Raw genomic sequence first — 20,474 nt, forward strand, 5'->3', positions numbered from 1 at the left:
CTTAAGAACAGTATTTTTAGTTAAAAGTACTTGAATTGAAAAAAAAATAAAAATAAAAAAAAGTACTTGAAATGGTCCTTTCTGGTATGGTTAGGGCAACTTTCATTAGTGTCTCTTTTAATATATTTAGTATTCCAGTTACTATGACCATATAACAAATTGCTCCAAGACTCTGGTGGTGAGAAACGACCATTTCCTTGTGTATCAGGTAAGGCCCAGAGAGGACAGCTTATTTCTGATTTATGATGTCTGGGGCCTTAGCCAGAAGACTCGAAGACTAGGAGCTGGAATTATCTGAAGGCTCATTCACTCACATGCCTGATGGTGGCAGTCAGCTCAGCACCTCAATTCCTTTCCCCATGGGCATCTCCCTCTATTGTCTCCACATAAGCTAGAACAGGCTTCTTCACAGCTTGGAGGCTGGTTTTCCAAGAGCAAACCTCCTAAAAAGATAAAGCCAGGCAGAAGATATATATGTGTGTGTGTGTGTGTGTGTGTGTGTGTGTGTGCTACATAAGTCACAAAACATTGCTTGCCATCCTCAATTGGTCAGAGCAGTCACAGCAACTCCCAGATTCAAGGGGAGGAGAAATAGATGCCGCTTTTGGGGTGGAGCATGGTGAAGTTCTAGAAGACCAGAAATATTGCTGTGGCCATTTTTGGAAAATACAGTCTGCATTTAGACTGAATTATATCTGGTGATGTCTCTTTTGGAAATGTAGTAGCTTGCATCTGTTGGGCATGTGACTGTGTATATTACCCAGCTAAACTATGTATAAAGTTTGAGGGTAAAGACATTTTCATATTTGCAAGGTCTTTATAAATTTATGTTCCATACACCCTTTCTCAGGAAACATGCTCCCCCAATAGAGATGCATCAACCAAGATAGAGGAAGGCATGGTATGTGAGAAATAGAGATCCAACATAGGAGAGAGGTAAAGGAAATTCCCAGGTGAATGGTGAAGGGATTGCTCGATTTCTTCAAATTTCTCCAAAGCTTAGCAGCTTAAAACAATTTTGTAATGCTTACAGATTCTTTGGGTCTTAAGTTTGGACAAGGCAGAGGGGGAATGGCTTGTTCCACAGTGTTTGAGGCCTCCGCGAGGGAGACCACTGCCCACGGTGACTTAACAACTGGGGGTTGGAATTATCTGAGGCATTTTCGCTTGCATGGCAGTTGATGCTGGCTGTCAGCAGGGACCTCAGCTGAGGCTGTCTATTGGAGCATCTATATAGCACTTTTCCATATGGCCTAGACTTCCTCACAGTGTGGTGGCCTCAGGGTAATCAGACCTCTTACATGGAGGTTCGGTGCTTCAAAATGAGTACTCTAGGAAGATGGAGGCTGCGTCACCTTTTATGACCTAACATTGGAAGGTACACAGCACTACTTCCTCTGCATGCTGTAGACTGCAAATGAGTCTCTAAGGTTGGCACCACAGCTACCACATGTCTCAGTGCCTCATCTTCCACTTGGACCTCATTTAACCCTGGTAATTGTGATGCCAGTGCATCTGCATACCAGGGGCTGTCACACCCACAAGCTAGAGTTCTTATTGCTGCTAGTCTGGTGAATAAGCCAACTCCTGAATCCCATCCTAAAGGTCTGCTATTTTAGGGCCCTTCTGATACCAACTGTTATAACCTGGGTTCCCAAAAAGCAGAGCTTGAAGTAGTGAGAGTATATGTTATCATTTTATCAGGGGGTCCAGTGTGAGGGAGGAGTGAAGGAAAGGGGGCAGAAGGAGGGAAAGCCAATATGAGAATGTATTATTGAAATGGCCATCATTAAGTATAATTGATTGCTTGATCTTACGAGACATTCCCTAAGAAGCCAAGTAACCTGCTGGTGCCTGCCTTTCCTATGAAAGGATGCTCATCATATTAATAAATAGGGAAATGAAAATTAAAACTGAAATATGGGTTCTCCACATCTAGGCCAGGTACATAGATGGACTGGTGCAGTAAGTTGTTGAGCTTAATGTTGGTTTAGGAATACATATCTATGAATAAAAGTATGAAGACATCAAGTTTGTGTAGAAGTTGTGGTGGAGGCTTGGGTGGGACTTCACCTGTATTTGTAATATTTTATTTCTTAAGATATGTGATAGCTTTTATCCTGATAAAACTTTCTACATTTTGTCCACTATAGTATTTCATATAATAGAATGAAGTATGTGTCTATGTATTGAGCTCCTCTTCTGTGTTAGACCTGTGCTGGGTACTGTTGCAGATTTAACAATATCTCAGTCCTAGCCCTTAGGGACTCTCCCAATTTGGGAGAGGGAGAAGAGAAGAGGAGTTTAGTAGAGGGCTGGATGAGTTGAATGATGGAAAGAGACCTAATTATGAACCTGGCATACAGGTGCCCATCACAGCCCTTGACTGGATCTATGGAAAGAAATGGCCCAAAGGGATATGACAGGTGTGTAGAAGAGGCTGAGCCATGAGGCGGGCAAAACTTTGGCACCAGATGTCCTGGGCTTGAATCTCAATGCTGTTACTTACCAGCTAGGGAGCCTCTCTGAACTTCAGTCTCTTCAGCTGTAAAATAGAGACAGTTACCACCTTTCCAGGTTGTTCTGAGGATGAGGAGGCACAGAGCATATGCTCAATAAACAGAAGTTCTTATTTTAAACAATAGGACAAAATACAGGTCAGGTCTATTTCCACCTTCATTTTCACCTTTTTACTATAGAGACTTTGAAACACAAACGAAAGTAGACAAAACAGCAAAATGAATCCCCATGTAACTATCTCCTAACTTCAATAATTAGCAACTCTTGGCCACACTTACTTCATTAATAACCTTGCCTCCTTCCCCCTTTCCATAGTATGTAAAGCAAATCCCAGCTATCATATCATTTCGTCCATAAACGTCTCTGTCTGAAAAAGCTCACCTTTACCTTTGAACAGATGGTAATCGCGCTGCAGAACACCACCACTACCAGCCGCTACCTGCGAGTCCTCCCACCTTCTACCCCATACTTTGCTCTAGGGTTGGGTGAGTTCAATGTAACAGTTATCTAGACTGCATTAAAATTACTCATCGGACTTGCTCTCAGTTGCTAACCTACCTGGCTCTCTGGTGACTCCCACCTCTGCGTCCCAAGTTCAGGGCCACATTTCCCTCAGCAGCCACTACGGTGCCCTTGCTCAGCTAGCAGCCTACCTGCTCATTCTCCCAGTCAGGCTTGGGGCGCCCTCCCCGGCTGCTGAGCCAGAAGCCTCTGAGTCTCAGCAGCAGCTTTCTCTGGATCACCTCCACCCAGGCCCTGGATCTGCCCTCTCTGGTCCTGCCCTCTCTGGTCCCTGTATGTCTCCTCACCCTTTGCACTGTCACTGCCTTCAGCCAGGCCCTCCTGATGCCTCACTTAAACCCTGGCAGTAGCTGCCCAACAAACTTCCTGCTTTGGTGCCACATCTGTTTTTTTCAAGACCAGCTCTGATCATGTCACTCCCTCAAATCCCAAATGGCTCTCTGCTACCCACAAGATCCATTCTAATTGGGTCACATCACTTCCCCTCAGACCCTGGCATTTTTACCTGGAGTCCCCGCCCTTGCAGCCTGCTCCCCAGCACATCTTGGTGGTTCTGCCATTTACTCATGGAGCCAGCCCCAGCTGTAGCCCATCTACCCCTGCCCTTCTGCTTTCTTTCTGGAGCAGTGGAACCCAAGCCCTGGGGGCTGGCTGGCTGGTCTCCAGATCCTCATTTCTTACTTTTGTCACACAGGGATGTTCCCAGGAAAAGGTGGAATGGTGGCTCCTGGGATGACCTGCCAGTACATTGTCCAGTTTTTTCCAGACTGCCTTGGGGATTTTGATGATTTTATTTTAGTAGAGACCCAGTCAGCCCACACTCTCCTGATCCCGCTGCAGGCCCGGAGACCGCCCCCGATGCTGACATGTGAGTGTGAGTTGTACCTTCCCAGGGATTCAGGTAGGGTGTGGAGAGTCCCTATAAGGACTGCCTGCTGCTCAGTGCCCCTTCAGAGCAGCACGGTTTGGCTCTCTTGGGTAGGGGCTTCAGAGTCCTGAAGGGGAACAGCTGGGAGTTTCTGCACAGTCTTCTACGGTGTGAGGCCCTGACTGTCCTGCCTGCTATTGGGCTTTCCCACTGGAGGTTGACACTGAATTGCACACAGCAGGGGAAGAGGCCAGCAGCCCAGCTAACCGCAACAGGGATTTTGTTTGAGGAACCCAGTGAGTGGGCCTGTACCACACAGGGGCAAGGAAGGAGTGTCTCTTGCCTCCGTGGCTGTGGGGCTGGGATTCCTTTGGCAATCTGGCTTCATCTGGGTTCCCTGAGTTACGAGGTTCTTCAGCTAGGCACGGGCTGGAAATTGGGACTCTGCCGCACACACACACACACACACACACACACACACCTGCCACAACAGGAAATTGGGACTCTGCCGCACACACACACACACACACACACACACACACACACACACACACCTGCCACAACCTCCAAGGTCGTGATGGGTGGCCCTGGCTGAGGCATGAGTCCAAAGTGGACTGCTGCTCTAGTCAAGAGTAGATAAGTGCTGCCACCTTGTAGCCCAGCAGCAGCCTGAGTCACGCCTAAGTTGGTATAAGGGTCAGGGCATGTGCCATTCATCCTTTCTGCTCAGGGTGCTGGGCCAGGGGTCCCCAGGCCCTTCAACTGCTGCTCTGAGCTCTGGCTGGACCTCATAGAACAGTGACAGCAGAACCTGTTCAAAGCTGATGTATTGTTTCACTTGCTCATCTTTTCCTGTGGCTGCAGTGCCGCGGGTGTTGGACTGTGGTTACTGCCTCATTGGGGGAGTGAAGATGACCAAATTTATCTGCAAAAATGTTGGCCTCAGTGTTGGCAAGTTCTGCATTATGCCCAAGAAGAGCTGGCCACCGCCAAGTTTCAGGGTGAGTGATCAGATTGCTCCCCAGAGAAAGAACAAATCGATCAGAGAAAATAACCCCCTACAAGGGGCTTGCTAGAATACACCTATGATTGGAAACATCCAGAAAACAGGGTTTCATAACCTCTCAATCCTACTGTCACAGCCCAGATGAGAATGAGTATGTATGGAGACCAGAGTTGCAGTTCTGGTTATGCCACCAATGCCTGCATGACTTTAGGCAAGATGTACCACCTCTTTTATTCTTCCAGGCCTGACTCAAATGCCACTGCATTCATTAATTCATTCACTTAGCCAGCCAGTCAGTCATTGTTGTGGCAAATGATTGAGTATATCAGAGGCAACTCTTTGGTAGAATTTTGCCAGCATGTTTATGTGTTGCACCACATAGAAACATTTTTTGAGCCAACATTTAAAAATAGGAAGATTGCACATAAAAATCTACATTTCCAGTCTCCTTGAAAATTGGAGGATGTGCAGCCCTGGGCCTGGATTCCACCATGATCCTGTTGGCTGGAGCTGAGAGGCAGGGCATCACACTCCCTTTCATTTTGCCCAGCTCCACCACTGTCCTGAACAGCCCCACCACTGACACTATTTGCCATCATGCTCATACCATTATTTTTTCTTATAGTAGAGATATTTCTCTGTCCTCACATCTCCAGAAAAGAAGTGATAGATCCAGAAGACCAAATGTTCCAGGAAACACATTTCACTCATGCACGTTACCTGCGAGGGTCCTGTAGGCATGGGTTTGTGTTGCTGGCACACTAAGTGGCCTCTTGTGTAGGCATTAAGAATGCAGCTTTGCTAACACGACAACAGCTGCCCTTGACTCAGGAGCTTATTGCCAGGACTGGACAGAGGATGGAGGCAGTAAAGACACAGGGCACTGCAGCAGGGTAGAGGACAATGTACTTTGGGAGCCCAGAGGGGCTTCTCGCAAACTTCTCTCACTCCTTCCACTTTGTGTCCCAAGCACTTGGCCATGGTTTTCCTTGTACCTGCTACTGGCAGTCAGCTCTTTACAGATGCTCTGTGACTTTCTTGTCTTAAACCTTCAGCCTGTCATATAGAGCCTGGTGCATAGTGAAGATTGAGTGGATGCTTGCTGATGAATTGAGCCTCGGTTTCTCCATTAGTACATGGAAAATGGAAGTTCAACTTGCAAAATGGAAGTTTGGAGGGGAGAAGTTTGTAATGTGAGTACTGGATTTCATATTTCCTTCCACACTGTTGTGTAATCTGCTTTTTTTTTTTTTTTTAAGGCTGTTGCAACCATTGGCTTTGTTGAGCAACCTCCCTTTGGAATCCTGCCCTCAGTGTTTGAGCTGGCCCCGGGACAGGCCGTATTAGTGGAGGTAGGTCATTAGATATTTGCAGATATTTCCTCCTCCTCATGATTGGTCATGGCTATTTCCTCATAGGCTTGCATGATTTCATTTGCCTCTGTATTTTTATGACCCAAATGTCCACTTGCATCCCAGGACCCACTTTCAGAAGTTTCTGGGTAAGTGCATGTTCTTGCATTCTGTGGGGTGATCTTGTTTGACTGTCTTATGACTACTTTTGTAAACAAAAGACAGAAAGCCCTAGCATTCCATCATGATTCTGGGGCCTTGCTTTTCCACAACTTTAGCCTGAGAGTCTCCTCCACCAACATCTAAACTGCCCCCAAGATCTTTCCTCGTTTCTTCAGTCTCACTTGGACCCTCCCTCAGCCACCACCACCGTCTGGTGATGGGATGATGATAGTTAACCTCTGTGCTGGTTTGAATGTATTATGTCCCCCAAAACACCATAATCTTTGATGTAATGTTGTATGGGCAGATGTATCAGTGTTGATGAGATTGCAATTCTTTGAGTGTTTCCATGGAGATGAGCCCCACCCAACTGTGGGTGATGACTCTGATTGGATAATTTCCACAGAGGTGTTACCCTACCACCCATTCAGAGTGGGTCTAAATTAAATCACTGCAGCCACATAAATGAGCTGACAAACAGAAGGAACTCAGCTGAGAGTGACATTTTGAAGAGGAGCTACAGCCAAGAGGGACACTTTGAAGAATGTATGGGAGCTGAGAGAAGAACTGCAGTTTACAGAGACATTTTGGAGATGGCCTTTGAAAGCAGACTTTTGCTCTGGAGAAGCTAAGAGAGGACAAATGCCCCAAGAGCAACTGAGAGTGACATTTTGGAGAGAAGCTGTAGCCTAGAGAGGAAGATCCTGGGAGAAAGCCATTTTGAAACGAGAACTTGGGGCAGACACCGGCCACATGCCTTCCCAGTGAGCAGGGGTTTTCCGGATGCCATTGGCCATCTTTCAGTGAAGCATTAGCAAATTAGAACAACCTCATCCCTCACTTTTCTTTTTTATCCTCAGTTTATATGGTCAGCAAGGCTCACCTTCCTTAGGCCTCATCCTAGACCTCTGCAGATGCTTCCAGAGGTTCTGACTCCCTGGCTATGAGCTTCTCCTTTCTTACCTGGCTCCTTTCAGTGTTTCCTTTGGCTTGTCATACCTGCTCACTGGTCCCCTGAAGTGCCTGTGAGAAATAGTGCCTTCTTGCCCCTGTCTCTTCCCCAACTTTGCCCTCCCCAACTCCCTGGTCCAGGAATCTGACTCTGTGCTGTCATGGTAACTGGGTTTGGGGGCTGCAACAGATGTTCCCGGCCTTCCTCGTTAGCCTGTTTAGGGGGAGGCACCCTCTAATCAGGAGTAAAACCTGCTGGGTTTCTGGAGGGCTGGGGTAGATTTGACCTGCACCATGTAGTCAGGTAGTGAGATTCATAAGCTATTGGTTCTCAAACTCACCTGCACATTGGAATCACCTGAGAAACCTGAACACGTTGACTCCTGCCCTGAGGTTCAGAATTCATTGCTCTGGGGTGGGGCCTGGGGATAGCACTTTTAAAACTTCCCAAGTGATTCTGCTGTGCAGCAAAGTTTGAAGACTGCTGCCATAAGCTCCTTTGCCTTGGTGAAAAGGAGGGTGTCCTTTTGTCAGCCTTTTCCAGTTTCAAGTGTCTGGTGGGGTCTTGTTCTGGCAACTGGGGCTTGGCTCTCTTGCTCAGGTTGCAGTGCTACTCTGATTTTGGATGAGAGCCTGGCTCTTGGGGTTGGGCCTTGTCAAGTCAGAGGGTGCAGTAAGGCTTGATCAGACTTTGTCTGTGGCCAAAGAGCAGGTTGGGTCTGTGAGGCCCACACCCAGGCCAGACTGTCTTCTGCCCTTGTAGCCCAGGCCAAATCAGAACCTTATTGTGACTTTAAGGAATGTGGGGCCAATCTCCCTTGACTAGGCCAGAATGCCCCCTTGCTGCCCCATCCTCCTGTGATCTCTGAAGAAAGGAAGAGGATGACAGCAGGCATGTCTTTCCCCTTTGAACTCTGTATGAATTTTGTTTATTGGTTGTTTGGGATTTTGTTTGTTTATTTTTAAATTTATTCATATTTCTAAATAAGAAATAAATTCACATGATTAAAAATTCAAAAGATGCAAATAAGTAAACAACAAAATGTTCCCTTTTGCCCTAATTCCTCAGCTACCCAGTTCCTCCTCTCTCCAGAGGCCACGACCTTACTGGTTTTTTGAGTGCCCTTCCAGAAATATGCTATGCCTAAGTAAGCAACTGCACATGTTTTTTCTTTCAGTTTTTCCCTCCATTTTCCCCTTACACAAATAGTTGCCAGCTCTGTACTCTGTTCTGCACTGTGTTTAGAAATTGTGTTCATATGATTTTTTTTTACAGCTGCATGGTTGTCCACTATATACGGGAGCCATAGTTTAGTTCCGCAGTCCCTTACTGATAGGCATGGCGATTTTTTCTAATCTTTGTCTGTTTCAGTGAACTCTGCATATGTTTCTCTGTCCAAGTATGAGGCTATCCTTGGGATACAGTCTTTAAAGTGGATTTGCTGGGTCAAGGGTCTGTGCTCTCCTAATTATGATATGTTACCAAAATCCCCTCCATGAAGATTATACCAATTTATATTTCTACTAGTAATGTATGAGAGTGCCTGTTCCTCACACTCTCGTCAACACAGCGTGTTACTAAACTTTTTTTGGAAATTGTTATCACAGATGTTTTTAAACATATGAAAAAGTAGAGAGAGTAGTAGGATGATCCCCATGTACTCATCCACCTTCAACAATTATCAACTCTTGACCAATCTCGTTGCATCTATTCCCCTTCATCCCCCCCAATCAATTCCTGTCTCTCCCTTCTAGATTATTTTCAAGCAAATCCAGCTAACTTTCTGCTTTTTGCTAATATAAGTAAAAAACGGTTCTTCTGGGTGGTTTTCATTTACATTTATTTTATTATGAATAAAGTTGAACATGATGTTATTTGTTTAAGAGCCATTTGCATTTCCTCTTCTGTAAACTCTCTTTTCTTATCCTTTCAACATGCTGAGATGGAACCTAGGCTGAAACTCCCTGGCCTTAGGTGTGTGGATGGAGGTGTGGGGGTGGGAGCATAAAGTGGAGGACGAAAGGAGGGGAGTCATCTGAGAAGAGGAGGGCAGAAGGTGGAGATGGAATCCTCCTGATGGGAGCTAACAGGGCAACCCTTCTGTCTCCCAGGTTTTGTTCTTCCCAACGAGCCTAGAAAAGGCAGAGCAGTCCTTCATCATCTTGTGTGACAACTGTCAGATAAAGGAGCTGGTGACCATAGGTGGGCTTGTGCTTGCACCCCTCCTTCCTGCCCCCTCCCCCCCAGGAGCTACTACACTGGTGTTTGCAGTGCACAGCTGCACTCTGTCAAGAGCACATAGCAGGAATTCTGTAGCACTGGGGTCTAGCTCTGGGCCCGACATTCTGGTCAAATCTTGGAGACCCCAACCCAGAAGAGTTTCAAGGAGCCTTCTAGTCAGAGACACATGGAAACCTGGGGTGAAACCTTCCCATGCTCCATTCTAAAACTTACCTTGATGTCCTTTGGGGAATTGCCAGTGACTTACCCATAAACAACCAGAGCTACTTCTAGGTTTCTGTTGGATTAGAAGGAGCATCCTGCTGAATTTCCCCCAAGATGCCTTGTTCCTTCTTTCTTTACTATGTTCCTTCCTTCCTTCCATCCTTCCATTCATCCGTCATCCAGTTTCATTCAGCAAACATTAATTGAGTGCTTACTATGTTCTAAATTCTCAAAATCACCTCTTTTTCATCTGTGTAAATGTGGGGTCGTGAGTCTGTGTGGGGTTATGCTAATGGCCCCATTCCCCTCTTGTGAACACTTCCAGGAATTGTGGTGAGAGGTGACCCCAGGGAAGCTACTCTGGTCTCCTATGTGGGCCACGAGCCACATGTGGGTGGTGGCATGGGGCGTGCGGCAGTGACCACAGATTCTAGCCCTGGGCTCTTGGCCTGAACTTTACTACCCTACTTTGTCAGGAGTCGGGCAGCTGGTTGCTTTGGATTTGGTCTACATTTCTGGTGAAAAAAGTCAACCAGAGCCTGGAGAGCTCACAGACTTAACAGCCCAGCACTTCATACGTTTTGAGCCTGAAAACCTTCGATCCACAGCTAAGAAACAGCTGATTATTAGAAATGCTACGTGAGTGGCCCCTCTGCAACATCCCCCAATTTGCACCCCCCTTCTCCTTCCTCACCTTGCCCTGAGTTCCTAGTGAGAATGGGAGGTTCCTTCTAAGACTCAGGGAAGAGTCTGGTCACAGAATGGAAGGATCTGGAATTACACTGTCCATTATAGTAGCCACTAGCCAAATGTGGTTAAGTTTAAATCAATTAAAATTAAATAAAATGATAAAATCAGGTCCTTAGTGGCAGTAGCTATATTTTAAGTGCTCGATAATCACGTGTGGCTAGTGGCTACCGTATTGGACAGTGAAGATATAAAACATTTCATCGTTGTTGCAGGAGGTTACATTGGGACAGCACTGATCTAGAATAGCATGGACCATTCCTGGCTAGGAACAGTTTCCCAGAAAGGCTCAACCCTGCCCTTGCAGGAGAAGCCATCTAAGTCCATAACCTGTGGGTTCAGTTCTTCCTGCCATTTGTCCTGACCATCTTCTGAGGACTACCCTTGTACCAGGACAGAGCTCAGGTTGCCTCCCAGCCAGGGCTGGCCTGGTGATTGCAGGCATTACACAGGATTCTGTCACCTGGTATGCACAGCAGTACCTGTTTTTCATTACTCCTTCCTGACAGCTGCTTAGCAGCAACATGCCTAGAGTCCCATCCCTCCCATCGCCATGGCATTGTCACTGCTCCTGTTGGCACTCAGTGGGTACATCCCTTGCTGCACGGGTCTTCTTGGGAGGGCATAGCTGGAGAGGTGGAGGGCAGGGATAGGGCTCACAGGGCAAATCTTTGAAGTGCTCGTGTGATAGGAGACACTGCAGAAGTTCTCCTGGAATCTAGGGAGACTCCTAGACCCTGACAGTTTAATGGTTAGAGCATGATTTCCTGTGTTTACCATTTCCCCTGAGTCACTGTGGCTCTGCCCTCCGGCTGCCATGGGTGGGAAGAGAGGGGCTTTTATGTGGTCTCCAACTTGGACTCCCTGACCCACTTCCTGTACTTACCCAGGTTTCCCTAGGCTCCTCCATGGGAAGGGCACAAAGGCCAACCTGGTCGCTTCCTGTTCCTGAGTCCTCTCCTGCTCCCTCCTGGAGCAGGGCCAGGCCAGGCATGGGGTGGGAGGATCCGGTCCTGGCAGAACTGGGATGTGGCCTGGGACCGACTGCCCAATGTCAGGGTTTCCCCTACAGGCACGTGGAGCTGGCCTTCCACTGGCAGATCATGAAGCCCAACCTGCAGCCTCTAATGCCAGGAGAAACCTACAGCATGGACAGCATCAAGTACCAACCTGACAGAGAGACGGCCTTCTCCGTCATGCCTGAAAAGGGGGTTCTCAGCCCCCACATGGACCACGAGTTCATCCTGAGCTTTTCTCCTCATGAGGTTAAAATGGTGCTACCTGGGTAGCCACACAGGTTTGGGTCATGATATTTTGACCCTCCATCCATGTTCTTTCATGAAATTGAAGCCACAGCTGGGTTTGATGAGATAACCTTGCCATCCTGCCGAGGCTGGCACTGAGTTAAGAGTGTGCCTGAAGGACATGCCTGGTGTGCAGAAAGAAGCAACTAATTTTGCATAGATATACCCTGTCTGCAGCAGGATCTCAGGCTTGTTTCCTCGGCTCTGTGTTTCTTCTCTATTTCTACTTACGTCAGAGACATTACCATCCCTGCCCATCCCACAGCAACCCCTAGAGAAAGTGAAGTGAAGGTTTCTGGAGGAGGTCAACACAGCTCCCTGCCCCAGTGTAGAAGCCCTTTGGTAATGGGCAATGAGAGCTGGGGACACTCGGGGGGTTTGGACTAAGATGAGCAGGTCTGCCTCTCAAACTCATCCAGCTAACTCACTGTCTCTTCTGGGAGAGTGCAGTGTTTTGCACATAGTGAGGGTACCCCCAGGGGGGTCAATATTGGGGTCTTGGGGGGGCACTTTTCTTCCTGCTCCCCAGGGCAAGCTGAGATAGACACACCAGCCTTGAGACTGCAGCAGTTCCCAAACCCTTCGTCATGACTCGTGTCCCAGCAGCCATCCCTCTCTCCCCTAGGATGAGGAAGAGGTGGATAGGGAAGTAGCATTGTGTTTTGTTTTTCTGAAGGTCTTTCTGGTGGTGAGGCCAAGGCAGGATGGGGAGGAATTCTTGTCTACCCCTGGGTAGCTGGGCAGAATACAACCATGTTTTCAGGGTGCTGTGTTTGTCTTGCAGCTGCAGGCTTTTCACAGTGTGCTCCAGATGGTGCTGGAGAAAATTCCAGAGCCTGTGAGGTGAGCAGAGACGGCTCCGTGATGAAGGGTGGGCAGCTGGGCCTGCCCTCTCCTTGGGGCTGCCTCTGGGGAATGAGCAGCCTGCCCCCCAAGGGGCTTTGGCAAGTGGGAGCACTTTAGCCTTGCTCTGGCACCCTAGGCCTGCAGTGGGCTCAGAATGCAAGGGACAGCTCTCACTGGCTCTCTCAGAGCTGTAGGCTACCCCGGGAATGTTGGAGCAGTGCCCCAGGCTCATTGCTGCCTGACTGGGCAGCCTGACTCGTAGCTGTTGGGTGGTAGGGAGTGAAGAGGGAAGGTTTTGTTCCGTGGTGGGTGCCTCCATCAGCTTATCCCTAAATAAGCTGCCAGGCTGGGTCTCTAGTCAGCCTTGCTCAGTGATCCCTGGCTGGGGTGCTGTGGGGAAGGTGCCCCTTCCCTGACCTTAGCATTGTCTGGTGCCTCTCATTTTAGGGGTCTTGGGAGCTGGGGGTCAGGGAAGACCAAAGATGTGGGACAGAGGCAAGGGACAAGTAGGGATATGCTCCCGGATTGTGTTGGTGCCTAGCTCCTAGTGGGTTTGTGTTCAGTCCAGAAATGGAGAGCCTGAAGGACTCCCCATGCTCTGTGGATGACGTGATCGTCCTGGAAATCGAGGTGAAAGGCTCAGTAGAACCTTTCCAGGTTCTCTTAGAACCATATGCCCTCATCATCCCAGGGGAGAACTACATTGGCATAAATGTGAAGAAAGACTTTAAGGTAGGTCGCCCCCACCCCCACCCCCCCCAGCCTAGGCTGCCCGAGAGGATGCTGAACTTGGGCGCCCCTGCTGGAAGGAGTTCGCTGGAGGGACGGAGAGCGGCGGCCACTGCATGGAGGCTGAGGCTGCTCCTGAGGCCCCTGAACCCGGCTTGGTTTGTGCAGATGCCTGGGCTACACGTCTGTCTGTCTGTCTCAGCTTCCCAGCATCCTCTGAGAGATGGGGCTGGGGGACCCACTCCCAAGCTCACAGGTCTTTGGCAGAAATGGCTTTCAGAGCTCTCCTCACAAGCCCTGCAGTGGGGAGTGAGGATGCTGTTAGGTTGGGAAGCCCATGGCCATGGACAGCCAGGAATTAGCCGGGAGGGTGCGAAGCCAACCCTTTGTGAGCCCGCAGTCCCACAGCCCTTCAGCAGGTACACATTTGCTGTGAAAGGGCAGGGCTGGGTCGGGGTGTGTCTTTCAGATGTGGAACAACAGCAGGTCACCCATCAGATACACGTGGGGGAAGATCAGCGACTGCCACATTATTGAAGTGGAGCCCTGCTCAGGGGTCATAGGTACCGCGGGGACTGTGGAGAGGTCGGGGCCTGTGCAGGGCTCATGGTGCCCTGCGATCAGCTCCGGCTGAGGCGTAGAGAAGTCAACGAAGGCCAGCATCTGGGCCCAGCTTTCCCACCTCTCGCTTCCCTCTCTCCCAGAGCCCAATGAGGTCGGAGATTTTGAGTTGAACTTTACCGGGGGTATTCCTGGCACAACCAGCCAGGACCTGCTGTGTGAAATCAAAGACTCACCCTCACCGGTGGTGTTGCACATCGAGGCAGCCTTTAAGGTGCGGGGGGGCGGGGGGAGGATGCTATCAGCTGGGTGGGCCCAGAAAGGCGGCAGGGATAGGTGGGGCACAGAGCCTAATCCCAGGTGGCCCGGTGACAGGCCCCTCCGGTGTCTCAGGGGCCTGCTGTCATCATCGACATCTCAGCCCTTCAATTTGGTTTGCTCCGCCTGGGGCAGAAAGCCACGCACTCCATCCAGATCCAGAACGTCAGCCAGCTCCCAGCCGTGTGGCACATGAAGGAGAGCATGGTGTGCCTGGAAGAAAGGCGTGAGGATGTGAGTTGGGCCCTGCTGGCTCCTGTGGGGTCCCAGCCCTACCCCATTTACCTGTGCCATGTCTGAACTGTGAAACCTGTGCTGGTGCATTCAGAGCTTTGAGGCTGAGAGAGGAAATGGCTGCCGTACTCCCAGTTCTCCCCATCACTGAGGCAGCTGGTATTCTTTCAATAGCAGAATGTACCCCCTAGTTTCTCCTGTTTCTTTCTCCACCTTTTGATGCAGATATAGGACATGGGGTTTCTCCCACTGTCAGAGCAGCCTGAGTTAGAAAGAAAGCAGGCAATTGCGTTGTGTATGGGGGAGGGAGGCTGCATGGCTGCTGTTTCCAAGGGCTGGGAAGGGGGCATGTCTGCCAGGCTCACCCCAAAGGTATTGTGGAGATTGTGCCTGCAGTTTGAGTACTTGGTGCCTGGGCAGGGGACTTGTGGCTAAACTAAGAGTCTCAAATAAGAAAATTCCATTCTCATTTCCATTCACATCGCTTCTTTCTTTCTCTTTCTATGTTTCTTTGCTACTTTCTTCTTTTTTTTCTCTCCTTCCCTCTTCACCTCCCTCCCTTCCTTCCTCCCTCCTTTCCTTCCTTCCTTTCTTTTTACTATAAAAATAGGAAATACTGAAAGTGGCTACGTGTTACCATCTTCAGGTTGTGGCATCACCTTTAATTATGATATGCAATCTGGAACAAGACAAAGTGACACAAACCATCCAGTTATTCCCTAACTGGTTAGAAGAGAGCCCAGTCTGGGTCACTGATTGAACACACCCTCCACCCCCTCCTTCTCCGCTCCCAACACCATACTTGATGGCTGTAGCTGACTAGGACGTACAGGTTGTCACTGCATGTGTGAGGCCGTGGCCAAGTCTTCCCTGGTGGAAGCACCCTTCCTTTGACTGCTTCCTACCAAGGCCCCCTTCCTGCTTGCCCACTTGCCCTCCGAGTTGGAATGCTGCATACTTTTCCTTCCACATTCAGAAGCCATACCTACATCTTATTTGCCAGTTTGCTTTTTCATGTTCTAGGACTTTTCCCTTTCAACCAGAAGCCCTTTCTCCTTTACCTGCTGCCTTACTTCTCTATCTGGGCACTCTGAAACTTTGAAGTCGTGTCAGTTTGCATCAAATGGCCAACACCATGGCCAAGAAACATTGCCAAGTGTCCTGTTCACAGGCTTAGAGTTAGTGCTTTCTTTCCAGCCTCATTGGTCTCCCAGCTTGGATCCGAGAACCACAGAGGGCTGAGACTGGAGCTGGGGGGCTGGGGTGGTATCCCAGTATCTTTGGTGTTCACATGGTTTTTTGACAGGAAGCCTTCTTCAAATGAAGCCTTATGCAGAAGCCTAGTTTGTAGAAGGTGTAACCACTCTGGCCACCCAGACACTCTCTTGCTAGGCAAACCCTACCCTATCCTGCCTCTCCCCACACCCCAGTTCCCTGTCCGAGGCATTTCTGGAGAATCCCTGGGATTTCCCAGAGCACAGGTGGTAACTCACAAACTTAAGCCAACCTCCTCAGGTGACAGAAGAGAGACTGAGGCCCAGAGTGGTACAGGGGATCCCCCGAGGGTCACATACCTTACGGGTAGTGGAATCAGATCACATCCCAGTTCTCTAATTCCCAGTCTGTGTTTTTCTCCCACTATGAAGAATAACTACACTTTATAATTGAAATAATTGTCAATTTTATAATATTTTAAGATTGGGTCATAATTGAGGCTGGCAGGAGCCCTGTTTCTACTGTTCTCTGCACTCTATTGAGTTCTCAAAAATAATATTGGGATTTGGGGTTTGTTAGATGTTTGCAGGTCAGAGGACCCACATCTACTAAAACCCAGCTGCAACCTACAGCTATACCCCCAAGATTCCGAGGGAGATGCACACAAGTAACAAAGACAAGAGAAAGCAAAGGGGTCTTTCTTATCAGCTGAGCTTGGGCCCCAAACTCCAGTGCCTGAGCTCTGGCAAGCCCTCTTTTTCTATGACAGTTAAGCCTGAGAAGCCTCCAGTGAAGGCCAGCCCATCCCTCCCACCAGTGCCAGGGAGGTGAAACCTTGGAAGCAAGAGCGCACAGGGCCTAAGGCTAACTGTGTGGGAGATGGCGACAGGAAAGGGCTGCTGCACCTCCTTGGCATGGCACACCCTCTCCCTCCTGCTCCCCCAGCTGAGGCTTCCACCTGGCTGCCTAGCCCTCTTCACCCCACCCCCCACCCCCAGGGTGCCGCCTCCTGCCTTCTACCCCTCAGATCTGGGCGTGTGCCTGGCACTTCTGTCTCATGTATTGCTTTAACTTGGAGAATCCATTTTTGCCCTCCTAATCTGGAGACTTGCTTGCCTCCCTTTTGTATCCTAGATGACTCTTTGAAGAGAGCTGGGGGCAACTTGGGGGCAACCTGGTTAGGCACCCCCAGCCCCTAGTTCCTCTGCAATTCCTCCTCATCCTTCCAGTTTAACCCCCATTCAGGTGTCTCCCTTCAACATTGAGCCCTCAAGCGGCCACCTTTACCCTCTGGGGAAGTGCAAAGTGAACGTCACCTTGGAGGCCTCGCGCTGCCAGACTCTGCAGACCGTCCTGGAGCTGGAGGTGGAAAACGGGACCTGGAGGTAAGGGTCGGGGAGAGCCATTGCAACAAACGTTATGCATAATATAAACAGTATCTTTGTTTATATTATGCATAATTATATATTTAGAGACATTTCTGAATTTTGGAATACATGTTTTATACTATTTGGAAATTATGGAAAAGAAAATTAAGAAGACCTATAATCCATCATCCAGAAATAATTCACTAGTAATACTATGGGGAATATCCTTCTAGTGTGTGTATGTGTATTAATTTTTGTTAGTTTTACAATATGGGAATGGTATAACTAAACTATCTACTTTTTTCACTTAATGTTTGTCTTACCATCTCATGTTCATCTATACTATCACTATTAATTATCGCATAATATTCCATAATATATATGGTCCAAAATTTACCTACCGAGTACCCATTTAACATACATTTAGATTATTTCCAGTTTTTTACCATTATAAACACGGCTGATACAGACATTTTGCTTTTGCACTGTGGTTCCATGTTCACACTCCTGATAAATTCCCTAGGAAGAAAGACTGTCCAATGGCACATTCATTGTTAAAATTCTTTATATACATTGCCAAATTGCCTCCCACCAAAATTTACATAGTTTTATACTTCTTTCCAATAGCAATGTATGATTATCCACTTGCTGAACTTTAACCAAAACTCCATATTATCATTTATCTTTATCACTGACAATTTAATAGGTGAGTTATGGAACATAGTTTTCCTTTACATTTAATTGATTTTGACTTTTTATATTCTTCTCTGAAATGCCTGTTCCTTTCTTTTCCCCTTTTTCCTTGGGGTGTTTTTTTCCTCATTATTGATTTGCTGTGTGAGAAACAAATACTTTGCCCAGTCTGTCATTTGCTTTTTAATTCTATTTATAATTTTTATGAGCAGTTTTAAAATTTTTTGTGGTCAATTGTATCAATCGTTTCCTTTGTTTTATACTTTGAAGGCCTCCCCTGCCTTAGAGATCAGATAAGTCAATCACCATTCTTATAAATATTTTTTTTTAAATTTTATTTTGAAATAAATTCAAACTTACAGGAACAGTTGCAAAACAATACAAACCCCATACACAGAACTCCAGCACACCCCGACCCCCCTCCCCCGATACCCCGATCCGCCAACTTTAACATCCCTCCCTGCCTATCATCCATCATCTATTGCTCTGTCCTTTGAACACATGTGAGCTAGCTGCACACATCTTTGAACAAACAATATAATTCACATATACATTTCCCAGGAACAAGAATATTCTTTTATGCAATCCCATTAAGCGCAGCTAAGAAGTTCAAGAAATTCAACATTATTACAAAGCTTACTTTCTATATTTCCTTTTTTTTTCTTATGTCCCATCTGTGTCCCTTTGAGCCTCCTCTCCTCCATCCTCAGATCCCATCCAGGATCATCCTTGGCATTTAATTGTCATCTGTTTAGACTGTCTTTTTTTTCAATTGTGGAAACATATATACAGCATAAATCTTCCCATTCCACCCCCTCCCTAGCATTCCGTTAGTGGGCTTAATCACATTTAGAATGTTGCAATGCTATCACCTTCCCACCATCCATTACTAGAAATTTCCCTTCACCCCAAACAGAAACCCCACACTCATTTCTTAACTCCCCATTGCCCATTCCCCCACTTCTCATAACCCATATACTCTGCTTTTCATCTCTGTGATCATATTCTCTGATACTTTCTTTGTGTTTACCATGGGGCTTAAATTTAACCTCTTAAATCCATAACAATCTTGTTTTTCTTTGATACCAACTTAACTTCAATAGGACACATAAACTATGTTCCTATACTCCATCGCTCCCCCACCTTTATGTAGTTCTTGTCAAAAATTACATATTTTACATTGAGTCGAAAACCACTGATTTATCATTACAGTTTATGTATTTTAGATCCTGTAGGAAGTAAATAGTGGAGTTACAAATCAACAATACAGTAGTATTGGTATTTATATTTACCATATGATCTTTACTGGAAATCTTTATTTCTTCATGTAGTTTCAGTCAATTGTTTAGTGTCCCTTCCTTTCAGCCTGCTCAACTCCCTTTAGCATTTCTTATAGGACTGATCTACTGGTGATGAAGTCCTTCAACTTTTGATTATCTGGGAATTTTTCATCTTCCCCTCATTTTTACCCTCCAGGTGTTTGTGAATTCTCCAAGTCTCTGATGGTTATTGACTTCTATTTGTATTCCATTGTGGTCAGAGAATGTGCTTTGAACAAATTCAATTTTTTTTTTTAATTTATTGAGGCTTGTTTTGTGTCCCAGCATATGGTCCATTCTGGAGAAAGATCCGTGATCACTAGAGAAGAATGTGTGTCCCGGTGACCTGGGATGTAATGTTCTATATATGTCTGTTAAAATTCTCTATATCTCTCTCTCCTTTCTTTGTTTCTCTGTCGGTAGGGCTCCCTTTAGTATCTCAAGTAGGGCAGGTCTTTTATTAGCAAAATCTCTCAGCATTTGTTTGTCTGTGAAAAATTTAAGCTCTCCCTCAAATTTGAAGGAGAGTTTTGCTGGATAAAGTATTCTTGGTTGGAAGTTTTTCTCTCCCAGAATTTTAAATATGTCATGCCACTGCCTTCTCGCCTCCATGGTGGCCGCTGAGTAGTCACAACTTAGTCTTATGTTGTTACCTTTGTATGTGGTGAATTGCTTTTCTCTTGCTGCTTTCAGAACTTGCTTCTTCTCTTCAGAATTTGACAGTCTGATCAGAATATGCCTCGGGGTGGGTTTATTTGGATTTATTCTATTTGGAGTTTGCTGGGCATTTATGCTTTGTATATTTATATTGTGTAGAAGGTTTGGGAAGTTTTCCCCAACAATTTCTTTGAATACTCTTTCTAGACCTTTATTGTTCTCTTCCCCTTCTGGGACACCAATGAGTCTTAAATTTGGACATTTTATTTTATCTCTCATATCCCTGAGATCCATTTCAATTTTTTCAGTTTTTTTCTTCATTCTTTCTTTTGTTCTTTCATTTTCCATTCTGTGGACCTCGAGGAGGCTGAGTCGTTGTTGTTCAGCTTCCTCTAATCTTGTATTATGAGTATCTAGAGTCTTTTTAATTTGGCCAACAGTTTCTTTTATTTCCATAAGATCTTCTATTTTTTTATTTACTCTTGCAATTTGTTCTTTATGCTCTTCTAGGGTCTTCTTTATGTCCTTTATATCCTGTGCCATGGTCTTCTTCATGTCCTTTATATCCTGTGCCATGCTCTCGTTGTCTGTCTTTAGTTCTTTGTTTAATTGCGCCAAGTACTGTGTCTCTTCTGATCTTTTGATTTGGGCATTTGG

General features: G+C 46.9%; 1 protein-coding gene across 4 annotated transcripts in view; it reads left to right on the forward strand.

Annotated features, from left to right (window-relative positions):
• DLEC1 (DLEC1 cilia and flagella associated protein) overlaps positions 1-20,474 on the forward strand; it is a 96,490-nt gene that overhangs the window by 58,503 nt on the left and 17,513 nt on the right. For all 4 annotated transcript variants that reach the window (XM_037847358.1, XM_037847355.1, XM_037847363.1 and 1 more), the window contains 13 exons: positions 2,918-3,005; positions 3,737-3,910; positions 4,775-4,911; positions 6,176-6,268; positions 9,494-9,584; positions 10,304-10,466; positions 11,647-11,839; positions 12,663-12,721; positions 13,288-13,456; positions 13,923-14,016; positions 14,158-14,288; positions 14,408-14,566; positions 17,027-17,166. In XM_037847358.1, the coding sequence (XP_037703286.1) occupies positions 2,918-3,005; positions 3,737-3,910; positions 4,775-4,911; positions 6,176-6,268; positions 9,494-9,584; positions 10,304-10,466; positions 11,647-11,839; positions 12,663-12,721; positions 13,288-13,456; positions 13,923-14,016; positions 14,158-14,288; positions 14,408-14,566; positions 17,027-17,166 (1,691 nt within the window). The remainder of the gene's footprint in view (positions 1-2,917; positions 3,006-3,736; positions 3,911-4,774; positions 4,912-6,175; positions 6,269-9,493; positions 9,585-10,303; positions 10,467-11,646; positions 11,840-12,662; positions 12,722-13,287; positions 13,457-13,922; positions 14,017-14,157; positions 14,289-14,407; positions 14,567-17,026; positions 17,167-20,474) is intronic.

Source organism: Choloepus didactylus, chromosome 1, assembly GCF_015220235.1.
Source record: "Choloepus didactylus isolate mChoDid1 chromosome 1, mChoDid1.pri, whole genome shotgun sequence".
In the NCBI taxonomy this organism is placed as follows: domain Eukaryota; kingdom Metazoa; phylum Chordata; class Mammalia; order Pilosa; family Megalonychidae; genus Choloepus; species Choloepus didactylus.